Source organism: Streptopelia decaocto (assembly GCF_964273445.1).
Source record: "Streptopelia decaocto genome assembly, chromosome: 7".
NCBI classification, from domain to species: Eukaryota; Metazoa; Chordata; class Aves; order Columbiformes; family Columbidae; genus Streptopelia; species Streptopelia decaocto.
In genome coordinates this window covers 52830558-52851447 of record NC_138661.1, presented here as the reverse complement: position 1 = coordinate 52851447, position 20890 = coordinate 52830558, and the positions used below count along the sequence as shown (strand labels likewise).

General features: G+C 40.5%; 1 protein-coding gene across 3 annotated transcripts in view; it reads right to left on the bottom strand.

Moving 5' to 3' along the window:
* KCNQ1 (potassium voltage-gated channel subfamily Q member 1) overlaps window positions 1-20890 on the bottom strand; it is a 353917-nt gene that overhangs the window by 63153 nt on the left and 269874 nt on the right. Inside the window, exon 17 of one of the 3 annotated variants that reach the window (XM_082057568.1) lies at window positions 7320-7412. The exons of the other annotated variants lie outside the window; for them this stretch is intronic. Within the exon in view, the coding sequence (XP_081913694.1) occupies window positions 7332-7412 (81 nt within the window). The 3' untranslated portion in view covers window positions 7320-7331. Of the gene's footprint in view, window positions 1-7319; window positions 7413-20890 lie in introns of those variants that run through there. 3 annotated transcript variants of the gene reach the window in all.

The window sequence follows — 20890 nt, the reverse complement described above, 5'->3', positions numbered from 1 at the left end:
AAACAACAAAATACAAATTCTGCCCCACTGTAATGCTGTCATTTCAGGAAATATAGAGTATCTATATCCAGCTTACACATCTGTGCATGCACATCAGGGCTGTGTGCTCTGGAGCACTAAGTGGTAGATGGAGCTAAAGCAGCAGGCAGCAAGCTGAGTGCCTTTGAGCCAATGGCAAGGGTAAGAGTCCTGTGCCACAGAAAACAGGCAATAACCATCTTGTTCTCCACACTTTGCAGTAGATGAGCCATGCGGAAATGAGGCACCGCTACAGACTGCAGGCCTCATTTCAATCTGGTTTACCATTTAAATAGCTAGGGCCAAATTCTAGAGTGGCGATTTGGAGTCTTTACTGGGGTAAGTTGTAGCAAAACATGCTCCTGTTTTTTTTCTAGCAGTATGGCAGTAGCTGTTAGAACTGGGGGAGCAAACAATTTTTTTTTAATTAAAATAATGTAAATCTGCAATTCAAAAAGCACTTTTCTGTGAGAAATTCTGAACCCACTGGAAAACCCTCACTTCCTGCACTAGAGGCACCATTTCACTTTTTGTTGGAATTTCTTCCAAATTAACTTTTTTTCCTTCCTCCCCGCCCCCCCGCCTCCTAAGTAGGAATTGCTTTTTTTGCCAGAAGCATTTTGGTCAGACCTACAAAGGAGCTGTACACAGAAGCCATGAACAGATGTCCTCTTCAGGACCCTGCTGTGAGTTGGAAGAGGTTACCAGTCTCAGCTGCTCAGCACCATTCCCTGCTCTCCTCATTAGGGATCACCCCCACCGATGTGCTCATTGAACACTTTGTATGAACACTTCCTACAAGGCCTAGCTTCTGGCTGAGCCAGTTATCTTGCTGCAGACCAACAACAAGCAAAACAAATGGAGCTGATTTGGCTTAAAACAAATGAGGGAGCTCCTACAGGACTTGCTGTGCGAGTAGATGGAGAGGGCGGCAGCCTTTGACAGGGGAAGAGCAGTGAGTAGCTAAAGGTGGTAACTTCAATTGACATGGCTGGATTTGGAGGAGCCTGTCCATGGCTTGGAAAACAGTAGTCCCTCCCGTATGTAATGCATGTAGAGTTAGCTTGACTTCAGGAGGAACCTGTCTCAAAGACATTCAACTAAAGGAACATTTGTCCCTAAGCGGTACTAGCAACATTAAAGCTACTAACAAATAACAAAAAGCTGCTACCCAACCTGCTGTTCAACAAGAATCAAAAGTAAACTAAATGACGGTGTAACTTCCCATCAGAACACACATTCTTACTGATTCCTGAACACCAGAACACTGCAACTACTTTGCAACTCTCAGGTGTGTTTTGGTCCATGAAATCTGCCCCATGCAAACCCTGTGCTGGAACCCAACTGTCCTCACCAGACAAGCGAAGCCGCAAACCTCCACACCAGGCATTCCTTTCAGGAATCCAGAAACATTCATAGGGGTTCTCACATCTTCCTAACCACAACAAATAGTTAGTCAAGTTACCTTTGTTAAGCAAACCAATTTTCATTGCTTTCATTCAAAAGGCCTTAAAATAGAATTCTTGCCTGCTTTATTTTGTCAGATGTAAAGAAAACTGAGAAACTGTATCCATTGTTCTTTAAAAGAGCTTATTAGTGAAACAAAGACCTTTTTTTTCCAGTAAGTGCTGTTTGTGCAGTTACTTCATGACATTTATTTGGATTCAGTCCCAGGGGAAAAAGGCCAAATTCAGTTTCAGCATTTGCCTACTACAGCATAAACACAGTCATTAGTTAACAGATCTTTTTTTGGCCGTCTTTATGTAGCCTCCAACATCAAAGCACGTGATATTCATGAAATAATCAAAGCAACATATGTACACTGAAGCACTGTACGTACATTATTTTTCAGTAGCCTAGCAATCCTCAGAAATTTGAAGAGGTTCTACTAGGCCTTGAGCCAAAGCCCTTGGAAGTCGATGGAAATTTTTTTTTTCCTTTGACTTCAATGGATGCCGACTCTGGCCCTTGGATAATTACTGCCACATTAATGGCAAACTAATTTCCATTTTTGTATTAATTTCCTGCTTGAGGAAGATAGAGGCTTGAAAGCACTAGAGAATGAAATCATTTGCCCTGTTTCTAAGCAGGGCAGAGAAAGCCTGGGTAAGGGCAGTCACATCTCCACTCAGGCTTCGCTGATCGATCCTGACCACAGGGTGGATGAATGAGTGGATATTTTCTTTGCCACAGCTTTTCCCCTTGCACTGTTAGCAGTACAAATACCTGCAAACCATTGCAGTGGTTTTTGTGCTGTGTCCATTAGAAGTGAGAACAAGGCCCATTTCTTTTCTCCTCTAACACCAAGCTGCTGGCAGTCATTTCTCCTCTGGGTGGCAAATTCTTGGGGTGATCCCAGCTATCTCATGCCCAACCTTGCCCCCCACTTTCCTACATCCTGCCATGGTACTGGCCCTGCCGGTACTTTCAGCTCCTGTGTAACATCACAGCTCCTTTCCAGGTCCTTCAAAGGAAAAAAAAAAAAAATCCAACCAAAACCAACAAAGTAACATATTTGCCAATCCCTTCTAGCACAAACGAGTGACATTGTTTGACATGAGTCAGGCAGGTGAATAATCTTTCCCTGCTGTTAGCATTAGAGGGTGCATCTGTCCCACTGCTCTTGCTCTGCATCTGCTCTCGAGCACTACTGAGGAGGTCTGCCTTTGGAACAATTCAGAACTATATCTATATAACCTGGGTGTATTTCACTTTACTGAGGTTCTGAACTATCAAATTCATTTTCAACTATTTAGCAAAAAACCAAACCAACAAGAAGGTTTGTTAAAGCTGCTGAAAGGAAGACCTTGAAAGAACAGTTTTACAGAAATTAATTGGGTTGATTAGGTCCTGCTTTAATAACCATTAACTAGTACTGAGCCCAAGAAAATCGCTAACACAGCAGAAAATTTGCGGATATGAACATTAGAGGATAATGGGTGGCAGAAGGATTTAGGAGGAACATTTGCGCAGGCACCAGTATGACTGACCTCTCTTAATGCCACTGTGGTACATGAAGAAAGGTGATTTTTATATTGCCAGGAGTCTGGTTCAGAAGATTGAATGCACATTCAATCAGAAAAACCTGCATGCTAGCACTGAGAGCTGGTAAGCGATAGCAGGCTTTAAGCTCAAGATTTGAGAAGTTTAATTCAGTTTTGTAATACTAGAAAAGAAATCCAATGCCTTTGATTTAAAAACAAAACAAAAAACCAAAACCACACCAAAGCCCCAAACACATGCATGGGGAGCCACACGTGCACACTTTAACCTGGAAAGGAAGGTGGATGACTTTATTTTGAACTGCTGGCCAGTTGTATCAACTGTTTGAGAAGGAACTTTGCTTTTGCTCTCTCACTGTCTGTCCTGTGGTTCAACACTGCAACAAGGGCCGCTCCTTCCCCGTGTGTGTGCATCAGTCCAACACAACCAAGCACGGATCTTGGTTGTAGCCCTTCATGAGCCGCAGGGGCACAATAAATAAATAAATACATGAGGTGATGATTAAGCAGAGTGTGGAAAACAAGACTGATATTTAACAAGGCTCTCAAGTTCACTGTCTGAAATGATTGTGAATACACGGCCTGATTTGATTAAATGAAATCTATTTTAATGAAAGAAATTTGCAATGTTTTCTGGCAAAGAGCTGCAGTAGAGAAGGTTTGCTGAAGTTGAAAGAGGTGGTAGAGTTGGCTTGGGAGGGATAGATACCCTTGTGGAAAGTGAAATCTAAAACTAAACCCCTGCAAGGACCAATGATAAGTAGTTTATTGTCAGCTGAGTGAAAACAGAGTTCTGAAAAAGAGAGCAAGGGAGTGGAAGAGTAAGCGCATGGGCAAAAGACTGCAACAAGGTTTGAACTTTACAAGAAGCAACTGATGGAATATAAAGACAGTATTCAAAAACTTATAAAATCCATGAAGGTCAAATGGCAAATCATAATGGATTCTAAAATGAAATAACTTTGAGACATACTTGAAGGTTGAAAATAAAATTAATTTAGTAGAAATATTAAAGACAAGATCCAAATCCCAATGAAGCTGGTGGAAAGACAATCACTGACTCCTACAGAGTTGGACCAGGACCAAAGAGAACAACAAAGAAATTTCCAATGACTGAAAAAGAATCAAGAAAATCTCAGTGGTTTCTTCACATCTGTGTTTGATAACAAAGAACACTGGCAATGTTCATGAAGGATGTGTTTGTGAGTACTAATGAGGACAAAGTAAAAGAATTTGTGAAGTAACCAAGTACAGGAACAAAATAAAGACAGATAATAAGTAGCAATGGATTACACCCAGAGATGAAGCACAGCATTCTGTGAGTGCACACTGTCATTCTTGTCCTGTTCTGTGAAGGGAAGTCCTAGAAATAGATCCTATATAGTGTTTCTGAGCACACTGTCCACCTAATAATTAACAGTAGCTAAAAATCAAATAGAAGACTAACATTTTTAAATACCCTGTGTTTTTAAAAGATTAGTATATATTTTGGTAAGAAATTAGTAAATGAAATTGCCATTTTAGCTATTACTTTCAGAAATTTTTCCTACACAAAAAACAAGCCATGACATGATTTGTGATGAAACAGAAAAGATTTGGACTGAAGATCTGGACTCTTGCTTGTTTCTGGTTACTTTTTTAAGAAAAGAATAGAAAAGAAAAAAGAAAAGAGAAAAGAAAAGAGGAAAGAAAAGAAAGAAAAGAAAAGAAAAGAAAAGAAAAGAAAAGAAAAGAAAAGAAAAGAAAAGAAAAGAAAAGAAAAGAAAAGAAAAGAAAAGAAAAGAAAAGAAAAGAAAAGAAAAGAAAAGAAAAGAAAAGAACCATATCAACAACAGGCAAGCTAAAACATTTCAAAATATGTAACACTGTGTGATATGGGCATAGAGCACACTCACTAGATTTAAACATGTCATTTGCAGAAGGAGGTTAGACATGTCTGAACAAAATTCCCTGTATCTTTGTGTACGAACATGCCCACTGGCGATCTGCGGTTCTCCGTCTCAACACATCTTTAGGAATCACAGTGAACTGGAGAAGTACAATTTCCTAGGCTGCGGCTATCACCTTAATCATCCTTTCCTGCATGCTACACCGGGCCTTTGCTCCTGCAGGACACTGGCATCTGAATGGAAAATCTGGACTGGTGAATACTGCAGGTTAACTGCAAATTGCTAAATGTGCTTTTTACTGTACTTGCCTGTTAATCGCCCTTTACCTGCTATGGGAAGACAGGATAGGCCCCAGTAAAGCATGGCAGAGCACTGTGGTGGAAGAAATAAAGTGGTATTTGCAAAGTCAGATGCTATCACTGTTTATGAGAAAACCACCAGGATGTTATTCCTTTGTGTAAAACAGAAAAGAACAGACAATTCAGAGACATAAACATGCAGCACTATTCCACAAGCCCAAACTGACTGCAATTCTTCCATCAGTCAGTCCCTGTGAAACTGTTATAATCTCATGACCCAGCTGTGAACTGTTCCCTTCAAAAGCAATTCCTCTGGGCATTGGGCTTCTGATTATCCAAGAGAGCCAGATGCAAACAGAAGACCTGCAATACAGATTTTAGGTGCTATTGAAATGCAAATACATATAAGGTATATTCCTTCTACTTCTCCTGGAGACACCTATTTCAAGTTGATTCATCTGCAATGCAAATTTATTATGGGAAAATATTGTGCTCTAAAGTCACAACATAGTAGCTTACTCTTAGAGGTCTACAGACATTATCCTGATTTCTGCCCTCCAAGAACGAGGAAGACTTTAGACCTCTGTGGTTTCACAGGCAGGATTGCAAAAATGCCCTGTGGTACAAGCTCTTCCACTTCGGTCTGAGCCGTTTTAAATGTCCAAAAAGATGTAGCCTCTGGCTCTCCGTCATTTCCTCTGGGAGACGAGTTCTAGCATGTTAGAGCTTTTCTCCCTGTTCTGTAATCCATAGCCCCTACTGATATTTAATGATATAAACCACAACACATGGCTCGCAGAGCACTGTGCTAAAGTAACAGCAACTCCATTTAGAAGCTTGAAAAATCTTGGAAGAACTCTTGAGTATGGGTTGTAACTAACAAAAGGGAACCACAGAGATAACATAATGGATATTTTTGTCCTACTTGAAATGGAGGACCTGTCAGTGTCACAAAAGAAGAAATAAACTGAAAGGGAGTCAAGGAAAAATGCTCTCTAAACATAAACTGAGTTTTCTTTGGGAACATAATATAATTTTGCCCTGCTTTCACAAGAAAACATTTTGTATATGCTACTCCTTCAAGGAAAGGCAAAGTAGCAGGTAATGGTGTTTCATGTCCTGGTTGCAAACTCCTGGGGGGACATCCCAGTTTGGGATCCCAACGGGGAGCACCAGCCCAGTGTCCATTCCTGACTAGCTGACTGTGCAGATTTGGTGGGTGCCAGGTACAGCTTTGGAGCTGGATACCTGAACAAATGAAGAGGCACAGTACTAAATCTGACCGTGACACAAAAGCCTCCAACACATTTGCTCTATGTAGGTGAGGTGAAGTTTGATGTCTCTGAAATCTTTCTCTTGAACTCTGAAAGATATTTAAGTGTTCCACTCCCACTGACTTCAAGAGCATTTAGGTACCTAAACACCTCTCAGTACCTGTCTGACAAGAGCAAGAGCTACTTGCTTGAATAATTTAAAATCTGAATCAAGAGCCATTTTTGCCTCTTTGTCCTCCCAGTCCTTCCAAAATCCAGACATTTTACTTTCTTTAGATTAGAGCTACCAAAAGTACAGCATTTTAAAATCCTTTCCGTTTTGCTGCTCGGGTTTCACTGGATGTGAGAGAGGACAGTGATGTATTATGTGCTCTGGCTAACGATGCTCCAGCCTGTGCTGCTGCCGCACTGCACAGCTTGGCCAATAACCCATCACTGCGCCGCCTGGCTCAATCCGTTTTATGAAATGCTACTGTATTTTCTTACATGGAAAACAAACAATGCCCCGGAGATGCATCCCGATCCCCAGCAGCGATGCTGAGGAAGCTATTATAATAACACCAAAGCTCAAGCTCCAGGACCATGAGGCTGAGTTTTTGTCATAATGTGCATAGTATAACAGGGTCTGAAGAGCTGCTGATTTCTGAGAAAGAGAGTATTAGTGTATTAAATAGACTTTTATAACTCGAAGGGCGGGGGGACAACAAATTCTGTGAGATTTTAATGAAGACATTAAAGCTCAGACTATAAATAAGTCATTTGGAGGACTGGTGTGTACACACCCATGTAACATTCCTGCTGATTTTACCTCCTGCAATTATGGCCCCTGGGTAGAATGACAGCTCACAGTTAGGGGCAGAGGCTGGCCAAGCATCCTCTCCAAGGTGGCAGCTCTCCTCCATGCAAGCTTGTGCACAGAAAGGGATGGGACTGGCTCAAGAAAGCAGAAGTTTAAAAAAGTAAACACTTCAATATTTCAGTACTTTCAAAATTTGACAAGGTTTGTAAAGGGGAATATGAAATGCTCGTCTATATTTAGGTCACTTAGGTAGGGCTGCACTTACTTTGTAAATCTACCACCTCTCTTTTTCCCTCCACTCCTCTCCATTCAAGCCACGTGCCTTTCATTTTCCTTTATATATTTAAAAGCACTGGATTGGTGTCCAGCACTCCATCATACCTTAAAATTTTGGTAGAAGAAGCTGGAAGGATTCGCAGGTAAAGAGACAGTTCCTTTCTGTAAAAATCCCCTTTTAAATTTAAAATTTCAGAAAAGTAGCAAAACTTGTTATATAAGGGTTCAGATCTCAGGTCCACACCAACAGCTGGAGGACCACTGGGTCTGGGCCTGTTCCTTGGAGCTACCAGCTAGGCGGGAAGACCACTCCTGAGATGAGTGGCCTATCTTTAAGCTGGTGTATATTTAAACTTTGATGGGTTTTCCTTCCTTTTTAGTGTGCAACAAACCAGAAAATCTAGGTCATAGAGAAATACTCAAATCCAATAGCAAAATGTACTGGCAAGGGAATCCAGAAATGACCATGCTGGGGGAAAAAGGTGCAGCTTTAAGATATTCATCAATTGGCTTTATGTTTTTCTTGTTCCTGGGGACACGAAAGTGTGGAAAAAACAGGAAGGCAGAGATTTGAAAGATAAATAGTCATAGATCAATAAAAACATAGTTGGCACTTCATATTAAGTACTTTTTGTAGTGCTTGTAGTGCTTTGTAGTGCATTTTCCAAAATATGTCTGAATTTTTCTGTGTTCAGCTCTGAGATCTATTTTGGTAGCTGAATTAAACAGGAATTTTGGTAGTGACATCTGACTGACTAGGGCCTGGCCCTGGCTTTGCCATGCGATATTAAAGTCCAAGTTTCTAGAGCATGATTCCTTGTGGATTACAACATCCATGCCTAAAGCAGTTTCCTTATACTGCCACTGTATCACTGTTTGCCACTGACTTGTAACAATTAACTGTTTATCTAAAAATTCTTGGAGAACACATACTGAATATCTCTGAATCTTCTTAAAGCTCTGACTGCTGAATCTTCAGAAAAGTCTCAAACCAGCCTGGAGTCCATGAGAGTTTCACACCAGCTGGTAAGTTTCTTTTTGGCTTGCTATTGCCAAATGTAGGTGCAGTGCTACAAAATATTTAGTCTCTTTCATTTTTATGTTCTCAGTAAACACTAACAGATGTCAGCACCCATCTACCCTTAATCTAAAAATAAAACTCCTTCACACACTACAAAAACACTCTTTGCTATTACCATGATGTAAAACGGCCTTGCCTTCAAAAGCTCTGAACTGCTGATGAATGTAGTGGCACAGTTTTAAAGCCAGCTTAAAAAGGAGCAGCATTTTTTCTTTTTTTTTTTTTTTGGGGGGGGTAGCTCTTTTCATTTGCAGATCAGAAAGTACTTTAAAAAGCAAGTAAAATACCATTATCTTGGTTGCACAGACAGGTAAACTGAAAAAAGGGAGGTCATTCTCCTAGAGGCTCCCCCACAAAGCCAGGGCTGGAATACAACCTCATGGACGTCGCCCACTCTGATGTCCTGCCAGATCAAGCAAGCCTCAGGGTGGTAAGGTGGCACCTCAGCTGCCTGCTAGCAAAAGAAATATTTGCCTAGGCCTTCGGTGCCTCTGCATTTCCTATGAAAACCCGTACTCACTATTCACGGTCCCAAGTTAATGGCAGGACTAACTCCCCTTGTTCCTGCTGATTTCAGTAGAACCTGAAGACCCTCCAAAATGTGCTCCATACACTGCACAAAAGGGCTTTTCTTTAAGAGAGAAAACAGGGTCCAAAAAGTACAGAATAATCTACCTTTTTTTCCATTTTAAACAAGAAAGCAAACTCAGTCAAGCTAGCATATCAGTGAATAAAAATTGCTTTCTTCAGTAACATGCAAGAATCACTCCAGTAAATTAAAAATCTTTCAGAACTGAAGATTATTCTGGTCAGAGAAGTTGTGAGCTGAAGGATCCTCACTGGAGCAAACTCAGCATCATTACCTGAAGCTAAATATAGCTGAAGCACAACCTCTCCATGTGGTTTGTAGGGCTAGCTTTGGTTTCTTGAGTGGTTGCTTTGATGTTACTAATTGTGCACTATATTTAAATTCAGAATAAAATGGTGGCCAGTTGGCTCTTTGATGAGCTATTATTCATAAGCAAATGGGGAGGTCACTGTGAGGCCGTGCTGGGTGTAGCAACACGGCAATTACTTCTCCCTGACCAATTTGGAAACGAAGCAGAAGAGTTCGCCTCCTCCTTTATTGGCCAGACAAGTTTAGTCATATGTTTTACTTACCCTATCATCACCACATAATTGCTAACAAATCTTCAAAATTAGCCTGATACTCTGACAGACTTAATATGGAAATGGTAAAAAAAGTACCTTATAGAGTTGCTGTCTTCAACCAAATGAAATGCAGCCTCACTTTAGGGTCTTCATTTTTTCTCAATGTTAATGTAAAATTCCTTTTCAAATCATTACACTTTTACTAAATTGACTTTTGAGTGCAGGATGAGCAGGAACAACCCAGAAGGCAGATGACCCTACACAGAACCTGGTCTAGGTGCTGGTGACTGTATGCTGCAGATAGGTAGGATGCCAAAGACATTACAGGTGATATGATTCACTTATTCCAGAGCCTTGAAAAATTACATTTGCTAAGGAAAGATAAGAGTGTGAAGACTAGGGACTGGTATAGAGAAGGAGGACAGAAATGAAAGAACCAAAGCATTCCCTTGCATAAGAGCTCAACAACTCCTGCCTGTTCTCTGGCTCTTGCTCATTCACTTAGTGGTGTCTGGTCCAGGCAACCCACACTGCCTCTGGTCTTTACCCTTGCTGTGATGATAAACACTGAGCTCGTTATTGCAGATGGTTTTGCGAATGCGCTGCCCACACACGTCAGTTCTCAGGCACGCATATAGTTTTTGCTCTACTTTGCAACCCTTGCTGCTAAATGCAGAAAAGGTGTCGGTTTAACTCAGTTTCTAGCATACGTGTTACTTGTCTACTCCTGAAGTAAACAATGCTTACTATCGAGTCATACAACTCTGATGTCCTAAGCCAGAAGCTCCAAAGGGACTCAAAGATATTGGAGGACTCCTTCTCAAGATACTTTTCCCTCAGAAAGCAGGATGACGAGGCTTCTAGCATTCCTGCTCACTAGTCACTTCAAGTCCAGGCCCTTGCTACAAGCACCATCGTGCCAGAAAGCACGCAGCAGGCTGACCTGATGGGCCACACAGGCTTCATGATGTTGCCACAGGGACAAACATGACTCCTGCAGACTGCAGTTACCAGTGTGCCAGGGCCCACCTGACCAAGCAGAGCTTTCTCTTCTGTGACCTGTCGGGCTTGCCCAGTGTGGACATGTGCCAGAGGATTTCTGCCCAGTGCTAGGGGAGGTTGCATTTTGTGGTGGCCAGTGCTTCATCTTGAACTTAGAAGTGCTACTTACTACGCAAAATGGAGATACTTGTCACAGCCCATGAGGCTGGGACCAGGCCCCCATCCCTCTCACGTGCTCCCACTTTCAGTGGCCATTAAGAAGCTAAGCCCCTCAGACTTGTTCAGAAATGCGAGCCATAATGCACAGCAACAACATTTATTGCCTTTCTATTTCTGACCTGATGCATTTTCTGCCATTGTATGACTTACTTCCAGCCCGACAGTACCTGTGTTAAAATCCTGTCTGTCTCAGAGTTCACGCATTGTATGTGAATGGATGTTGTCCAAAGATCTTTGCATAAAACGCTCTCTCCATGGCACATCTCTCTGGTAAAAACAGCTAATTGTTTTACCATCTGACCAACTGCTGATGCGCATATTTGATTTTCTTGGCCCTGAGCAAATTTAAACGTTCTGGGCACAGAATCAGTGTTCTGGTAATTTTCTTATACTTTGGCTTTTCCAAGGACAAAGGCAGAAGACCACAGAAGCCATTCTCTGGGCAGAGTCACTCCAGATTTGATTCTGCAAGTCTGACTGGCATCAACGCAACCAAAAAACCAGGAAATCTCTTCATATTTGTATTGCAATACATGCTTTTGTTTTTTTTGTAATGTTATTTTAATCCTGTATCAGACAAAAATTTACTGCAATTCTGAAATACTGACAATATTTTCAAAGAATGTAATTAAATGGAAAAAATTGAAAAAGTAAATAAAATCCACCCAAAGATAAATGATACAGCATTCCTCACACCATGAAGTGAAAGCCCCCTTTACCTAGGCATGCAGAACTGAAGCTTTACAAACTAGGAGAACGTCTGCATTTTTTAATGCTTCTCTTATAAACATCCATTTTTAATACTGTCAAAACACAAAACAGACCCCAATCTTTAAATTAACTTGTCAGCATTTGTGAGATGCTAAGCTAAAAATTACAGAAGCTGTATGTGGCCACATACAGAGATGTTGTGTATTCATGATGTTTTCTTTTGCTATGTTGACGATTTCAGTCCTTCATTCCCATTAATCACAAGAGAGATGCACCTGTAGCAACTCAGAGCCTGGAAATCAAGCTTTTAAAAATCACCTTCAATTAGCATGCCTGTGTGTCACCTGATGTACCTCTGTGGTGAAAAAAGTGGATATGAAAGTGTGTTTGTTTTCCTTTGCCATGCCTTGCAATAAGAAATTTCATTCAATATTTATCTAAGGATTTCAGTAGTAAGTAGAGAGTTTGTGGCAGTTCAGTGAATGTTTTCACAGTGCCGTTGTTACTGCAGTTGTAAAGTTTCACTTATGATTGAATGTTCAGGGCTGGTAAAACCCTGTGTCTCTTTAGTGCTCACAGATGTGTCACAAAAAAATTTACTAAATGCCTGTTTTTTATTACTGCTCTGCTGATCCTTTTTCTGTGGACATTCCAAAATGCAAGCTAAATCCGATGGTGAATGTATCTTCCAGATATTCACATTAAAGGACGTAATTCATGTAACATAAAACATACTACCATAACGAAGCTGTAAGATTTAAAAACAGATTTTTTGGAAGCAAGATCTAATTTCATCCCTCACAAATGTTCTCAGTTAAGTTCTTGAAATAAATATATATGTGTGTATATATGGTTTATATATATCTACTTTGTAAAAATATATGCAGATAAATGTAGCTATCTGCAGAACGTACTCACAGCTTTGCCAGTTCAATGTAGATGTAATTGCCTGCCTCTGAGGAAGCATTTTACAAATTTGTATACAGACATTAAAGTCTACTTTGGCGTTTTGTTCACGTACTTCATCTGACTTTGAATCATTTACATAGTGACTCCTGATATTCCGTGGTACCACAGCTGAATATCAGAACTCATCATACATCCAGCATAAATAGTCCAAAGCTGCCAGGAATTTTTTGCAAGTCAAAGGTCAAACACATGCTGACTGTTCAATGTCCTATTTTTATAATCATTAATGACCAGTGAATACTGCAAATTTCTTTTCCTCTTTTAGGCTGATATCAGACCCTTTTAAATAATAAGTTTTAGAAGGATGGCAGGAGCCTGCCTCCAGAATGATATCAGAGTCTGTACCACTGGTGATGTAGGGTTGTCATCGTGGCTCACATGTAAGGTTTTTTAATCCTGTTACGACTTCTGTGGCCAATTGCACAGAACAGATAAAATGGGACAGTTTGTTTTTTTCTGGAAACAGATTAAATAGGAGAAAAAACCACAACCCAACACTTTTTTTTGATCAGAGAAAAGAAATCATTGGCATCTCACAAGACCCACCAATTTAAGGCACTATATTTGCCTATAACACAGATACTGGTAGAAAAATGTTTCAAAAGTACAGCAGCCCAATACAACTCTGTAGGTTCTTAATCATTTATATAATTGAGATTATGTAAATTTGCACAAAAATCTGTAACAAGTTTCATCTAATAATGTACAAATAAGACTGAAACTAAAAAATGTCCATACCACCATCAAGACTGGATGTTAGATGTACAACAGAGCAATGCTATGATCAACATCTTGATTTAATAATTTTACTCTGCTTTTATGAACATACAATCAGTTATTTACATTACCAAAATGGATTTTCCTGTGGTATATGACTAATAAATACTGAAGCTCAAGCACCTGCAAAGGAAATGTTGCTACTTTGTAGTCTTTGCCATGAACATTTCACCTTCTATTATCTGAAATGATCTTAAATTCTTCTCATCAAAGTATCTGTTACTGAGGCAAGGAACCTACTTTAGTACATTAAACACATGTTATAACATCCACTCTATTTAATCTTCCTGCCTTTTCCCTCTGAAAAGGATGCTGTCGTGTATGAATATACTGTTCCTTTATGCAACTTCTGCCACAAAGCCAACCACGAATTCCTCACAAGCTTCTGCCTTTTTTGTGGTTCACTGTCTTTTAAAATTATCTTTCAGGCTGCATTGGAATTAGTTGTCATCCATCATGCTACAGACTCAGAGAATAGATTTAATGAAAACAAAGCTTAATTTCATACATTTTGTTCAATGGAAACAAATCTCTTTTATGCCTGTGCTGTTGCTAACCAGATGACAATGCAGATACTAAGTATCTACTGAGGTGCCAGATGGGGAAAGAAGTAGCATCTCCTTCCAGCTCTCAGGAAAACGATCCATGTCAGTATTACAAAAATAAATAATGTTAGCCATACTGGGTAAATGCCATTTGTACAGTGATAGCATAAGATAGAGCTGTCTTATCGGATTGAGTCTCCGTGACCGAGTACCTGCTTCTTTTGCTCAGAGTGCACTTACTGTCCTTTAAGCAAAACAGCTGTGAAATACATCAAGTGTTACAAGATTAGATCCACCATATATAAAAAATATGCTGCAGCACTTCAGTATTAACTAGTTTTGACACAAATTACATGTGGCACGCACCATCTGGCTTCCTCAGAAAAAAAAAAAACCAGACAAGACAAAGAATAGGCTGGGAGACTCCACCATCTTTCGTGACTGAGTATGATCAGAGAAAAGCAAGCTCGAGCAGCAGAGATTTGCTGCAGGTAATGGTATCAGGGTATAAAAAATGGCAGCTGTCAGAGGGATCCCAAACCTGTTTCAAAAGTCACAGCAACAGAAGGACCTCTGCTAATTAAATATTCTATAAAGCAAAGGAAAAGTACAGGACAAACAATAAATCACACAGCTCCTTAGAAGTCACTGCGCTTTGAAAAAAAAAAAAAAGGAAAAAAAAAACACCACGGTGATTTTTATGTGAGGAAAAATATTTCAAAGTGAGTATTCTGTGCAAAGCCATATGCAGAAAGTGTTTCTGTGTCGTGTAAACTTGATAGAGTTCTTCTGTTCTCTGCTCTGTGCCTCTGGGACCCAGTCTGGCACTGTTTGACCTCCAAGAAGCTTTAATGAAAAGCACATCAAACCAAAGTGAGGGACTTTTTGATGTTAGCACCGCACATCACTAAAGAAACCAATGCTTTTCAAGTCGTGTTGCACCTTCTCTGCTGAAAGCAGTTAGTACTCAAGACAGCAGCATAAGAGTTTGCAAATGCAGCCACTAACTCTTGCAGCTCTGATGCTTGTGCCGAAATGCCCATGGGTCCACCCATGACAATTCCCACAGGGAAAAAGACTGTCAATGAGTTTATCTTGAATCAAAGTATACCTCAGTACAAAACACAGAGCGCCACAGTGTTGTACACAAACAAACTCCTTTTTGAACAAGTAGAACAGACACTGTCAAAATACTGTTTCTGAGACTGGCGAGACATTCTATGATGTCCCTGTGGAGCAGCAGAGCTGCCCCATGGCAGAAGCAGTTCAGATGGTCAAGCCACCCACCCTTCCAGATGGACCATGCTCTTTAGCTGAAACACATTCCCTCAGGGCACTTGACCAACCAGTCTTACAGCACAGAACCCGTCAGCACAGAACTCCACAGGGTCTTAATGCAGTAGGGAACCTGACGGGATGGGAGAAGGAACATGTATCTTCCAAACTGGAATTAGATGATGCAGTAGCTCACTTGCACATGCCAGTACAAACTTAGCTGACCTCCAGAGACATTTTAAATAGTGCTTAAGCAGCAGGCAGCATTGCCAGGTCATCAGAATTTTACACTGAGTCCTCAAACAAAACTTAAGCATCTCAGCCAAAGTGTACTTTTATAAATATAAAATATACATTGAAAAATGTATTTTCACAAGAGTGTTTTTTTCTCATAAAGGAAAGTACCATACTAAAACTTCCTTCAAAAAATTCTCAAGTAGCTTTTGAAATCAAATGTAAAAATCATTTAAAACTATGAAAAATGTAATGAGATTTCTCCCAAGCATAATTACATACATGTTTATAATCAGTGTTCAGTTCCCCTCAGAGCAGAATACAGGTCACTGAAATTTACTGTTTTTATGGGTGCTACTGTCCTGAAGTGTAACATTGCCTAACTCGCTACTTGTGATCTTACTTCTGATCTTAGAAGCAAGGTCATGATCCTACAACCTTAAAGTTAATTGGCAGTTTTTTGACACACTTTGATGTGAACTGAACTGGGGCTCTAGGCAATCCTGGATATGCTCAAGTTCCTTTAAACCAAAGTCACCGCGGGGAGGGGAAGACGTCAGAAGCACCAGTGCTCTTTGGAGTCACCCTGTAAAAATGATTTTTTTTCCTTCCTGAAGAACCTCCCATTCCCTGTATATCTGGAGACTTTCTCAGCAGTTAGTAAACTGGTTATACTTTCACTACCACATTTCTCTTTCGACTGTAAGACATCTACAGAAGAACAGAGGTTGTGCTGTGAAAATGTACGTGTAATATTCTTCAGTGGAAAATGCTCAGTGTCATAACTCCTCCTCAGTATTTCTTTAACTAACTATTATTGATGGACAATTTGTTACTCCATTTAGAAAAAAACCCAACATATTATCCAGAGAACAGCTGGGAGAAATGCCAGATATGTACAAGCAACACAGATGAGTGCTTTCATTGGAAAACAATGGGAAGAGATGTCATGTTTGGCTTATGAAGAAGCAACAGCTATTGATATAATCACATTAAATGCAGAATTCTCACTTCATATCAGTAATTACTATTGTTCTTATTTTTCAGTCTTTCAAGGCTTTCTGGGTTGCATTTTTTTTTAAGAAGCAGCTGAAGAAACCTCATATTTTCAGTCAAATAATGATTTCTTAATAAAATAATGAATTTTAAGGATAAATACAAAATTCACAATGATTTATCTCATGGATTTTCTTTCCATAATTTCTGTAAAGTGACACTGATTGTATGCAACCAAATGACTTAATTTTACAATAGTTCCATGAGATTGATACAGTTGTTGTGACTCCGATGAGTGCACCATGACCCAGGTGTCTCTTTGAGCAAGTGGCACCCAATTCAGACATCAGGAGGCAACAAGAATGAAGTGAGACAGGAAAACAGGAACAAAAGTACCAAATGCACTAAATGCCAAATGTCAAAACATGGAGAAACCCTATGGAGAATATGAAACTTTAGTTGGTTGTGTATCAATTAACACGTTTTAAAAAAATACCGTGACACAAAGTCTTTCCTGGACTGTGTGTGCTTCCCTGCAATGTCAACACCTTCTCCCATTCCAGCTCCTTTTCCATTGTCTCAGCCAGCCTGGGTTCTCATACCTCCCTGTAGGCAAATCCCTTTGCAACCTGCCTTCTGGGGATGCCTGCCAAGTCACACTTCAGGCCTTGCACTTCTCAGACCTCTGCACAAGTCTGCCAGCAGGTTCAAATCACTAAATGGTAGGAGCATGGAAACAACTTACTCAGGTTTTTGGCGTCTTTCTCCCAATTTTCTATTTATTATCAGCCACACTGACAGTAGAGCAAAGAGGGTTATCAGCCATGACCCGAATACTGTTGAACCAGCTGCAAAGAACTCTTTGGTTTAAAAAAACAAAGCAAACAGTAAGTAGAAGGAAGAAAATATCCTATCACCAATTCATTGCATAGGTAGGGATATGATGCAGCCATATAATAAAGACTAGATCTGCAGGTAGAACTGGGCCTTGGCAGACCTAGTGTCAGAACCCCCAACCTTTACACAGGTAGCCTGTGATTTGAGTTTGTTATTTAGGCTCTCTAGTCAATGCATGGTGAGAGACAGGTGACTCAGAGAGGGGATGCCACAGGCCAGGTTTTAAGCTGTTTTAACCAGCCAGATGTAGCAGTGTTGAGAGGAATGTGTGACACATCCCACCCCTCTGCAGCTGTAGGCATCTAGCAGGCTGCTGTGCCCTTGTGGCCAAGAAGGCCAATGGCATCTTGGCGTGTATTAGAAGGGGGTGGTTAGTTGGTCGAGAGAGGTTCTCCTTCCACTCTACTCTGCCCTGGTGAGACAACATCTGGAATGTCGTGTCCAGTTCTGGGCCCCTCAGTTCAATAAGGACAGGGAACTGCCGGAGAGAGTCCAGCGCAGGGCAACAATGATGATGAAGGGAGTGGAGCATCTCCCTTATGAGGAAAGGCTGAGGGAGCTGGGTCTCTTTAGCTTGGAGGAGAACGAGGGGAGACCTCATTAATGTTTATAAATATATGAAGGGTGAGCGTCACGAGGATGAAGCCAGGCTCTTCTTGGTGACAACCAATGATAGGACAACAGGCAATGGGTACAAACTGCAACACAGGAGGTTCCACTTATGTATGAGAAGAAACTTCTTCACAGTGAGGGTAACAGAACACTGGAACAGGCTGCCAAGGGAGGTTGAGGAGTCTCCTTCTCTGGAGACATTCAAAACCCACCTGGACACATTCCCGTGTAACCTCACCTAGGTGTTCCTGCTCCAGTGGGGGGGATTGGACTAGATGATCTTTTGGTCCCTACCAATCCCTAACATGCTGTGATTCTGTGATCCAGCCAGTCTCAAGGCTGACTGCCCATGACACACTGGGAGATGCCAATATTCGGCTCTGAATTTATTTGCTGTGAAAAATATAACAGGGAAGAAACTCCCATGCAGGCCTTCTGAGCTTTACTGATGCCTAGAACTCATCACTCTTCTTCCTTTCACACCCAAGAAGCAGCAACTTTCTTGTTTCTGTAATCAGTTTCTTTCTAAACAGCCTTCACAGTTATTTTCACTATGACGGAATCTTTCTTCAACCAAGATGTGCTAAGACTTTTTCACTGCAGAAAATAGGAGAGAAATTACACATGGACCTACCTTGCAGAAGTCTCAAAAGCACTTCCAGCTTTAATCATACCCTGTTTCCACTAATCTGCACTGCCATGTGAGATTTATCAGTGACTTCCTAAACGCTATACAACAGTGTTGGCTGCTGAAAGGGAGTAAAGAGCTGGAAGGAAATCTCATGAGTCCCACATAAATGAATGGGACACATGGGACTCTCCTGCTTTTCAGCAGTCAACACTATAATATGTAACTTATTGGCACATAAAGCAAGCTTCTGAAGTTGTTTAGCCACGATTTCACTGCAGTGATCTTATCTTTGGGAATCTGAAATTTTTGTCCTGGCAAATTGTCTAGTCCTTTTCCCTGGAGATAAGGAAGTTAAAAATCTCTTGCCATATGTGGATTTTTAAGACGTGTTTGGAGTCCTCTGCTTTCACACACTAAGCAGAATTTATACATATAGAGACAAAAGACCATGGCAGTCGTGATTCTACTCCCCTTGTAAAAGCTGGAAGCTTCTTAAAAACAGTAAAGTCACAGTTGTTTTTAAAGTTAGGGGAAAAAAGAAACTTAACTACAAATGTGGACCTTTGTTCAACAAGCTACTTAAGCAGAATATAAATCTGAAGCAATAATACTTCCAACTGAAGTGGAGAGTAATCATTTATACTTACACATAGCATGTACTTAAGTACCTTGCTGAATTAAAGCCAAGTGTACAACGTTAAATTTGGGAACAGTCGTTTTCAAACAAAAAGTTTTTACAATGAGCAAATAACTTCAAAATGTGCTACAGCTTAAGCTAGCACTTCCAGAGAATGCAACATGCTACAGCGAGAGTCAAAGGAGTCCAGTGGGTTAAAGCAGTGTAATTAAACCAGTGTGTAATTGTTCACTTGTCATTCGGTCAGACTAATGAGTAAATGCCAAGCAATTCTGTATTATCCTAATGTCTACTCTCTATCTGTGATAAGTTTTATTATACACATTTTATTTTCTCATGTTTCAGAGAAGGATTTAAAGGGAGCATCTCTCCTTTGGATTAAGGGTTAAATACAGCTATTGCTGTTTAGTTCCTCATGCTTTTCAGAGCCAGCTCTAGAAACTTACTGCCCTTTTCCCTTGCTTGTAGCCCTTTTGACATTAATGAGCTTTACACACAGGAAGGTAGAGTGAAAACAATCTTTGAAACAGCTGACTGATTTTTACACACTAATGTATTGCAACATCATCGCTAATACCCAGGAAAGAGCCTGGCAATTTTACTCTGATGGATTGCTGTAAACGTACCCACAACAGCAGAGGACAAGAAGTTTGCCTTTATCTCTTTTATCTCCTGGCTTCCCCTTTGCTTTTTAATACCCCTTCAGCTCACTCTCCTTTGAAGGTGCTGTCTGGCTGGTTACAGGAGGCGCAGGGACGTGGAGTCACCCTGTGCCCACTCTGCCGCGCTCACTGCAGGGATGTGCTGCCTGGCACAGCCCACCAGGACCCTGACAGACTCAAGGCACTTGCAGCTGTAGATGTTTATTGATCTATTTTTCCTCCAGCTAATGTTTCAAAACCTTCTACAAAAACCACAAGTTAACACTAAGATAGACATGTATATGCATGCGCACACACACTTTTAGTAGAGAACTATTTTTTCATTTCACTAAATCTTCCTAATTTCTGAGCTTTCCTGGAACTATAGCCCTGTTTATCCAGTGCAGTGATTGCTTGTTCACCGATAAATAATACTGGCTCACCAATACTGTTTTTTTTTGGCAGAAAAATTATTACAGGCTTTAGAAGGCTGAGAAGAAAACTCACTTTCTACAGCCATAAAATGAAATCCTTAAGAGGGCATTGCATTTTCTTATCCAGTTGCCACTGGCGACATTCTGAATTGTAACAGGTTTTATAATCATCATCAAAATGTATATTTAAAATTGTAAAATTGGTGAGATGTTCACTCAGGTAATACGTACAGTTGTAACTAACAGGGTAGCAGTTGCATCGTTTGTCCTGTGCTTCCTGTTTGATGATAAATCTTCAGTAATTCTGCCAAAGTACAGCTTTTGGGCCTGATTTTTTTAAAGCTGAATATCTACCTCAAAGTCTTTGGGAAATTTCAGGCAAATTAATTGCCTCTTTGAAGAGCAATGACAAAGAAAAATGAATTCATGTAAAAACATACTTTTTAGGAAAGCTCTGGCCTTGATCTTCTGAAACAGAAACCTTAATTCTGATAAGACAACATTTTGGACAAAGGATGTG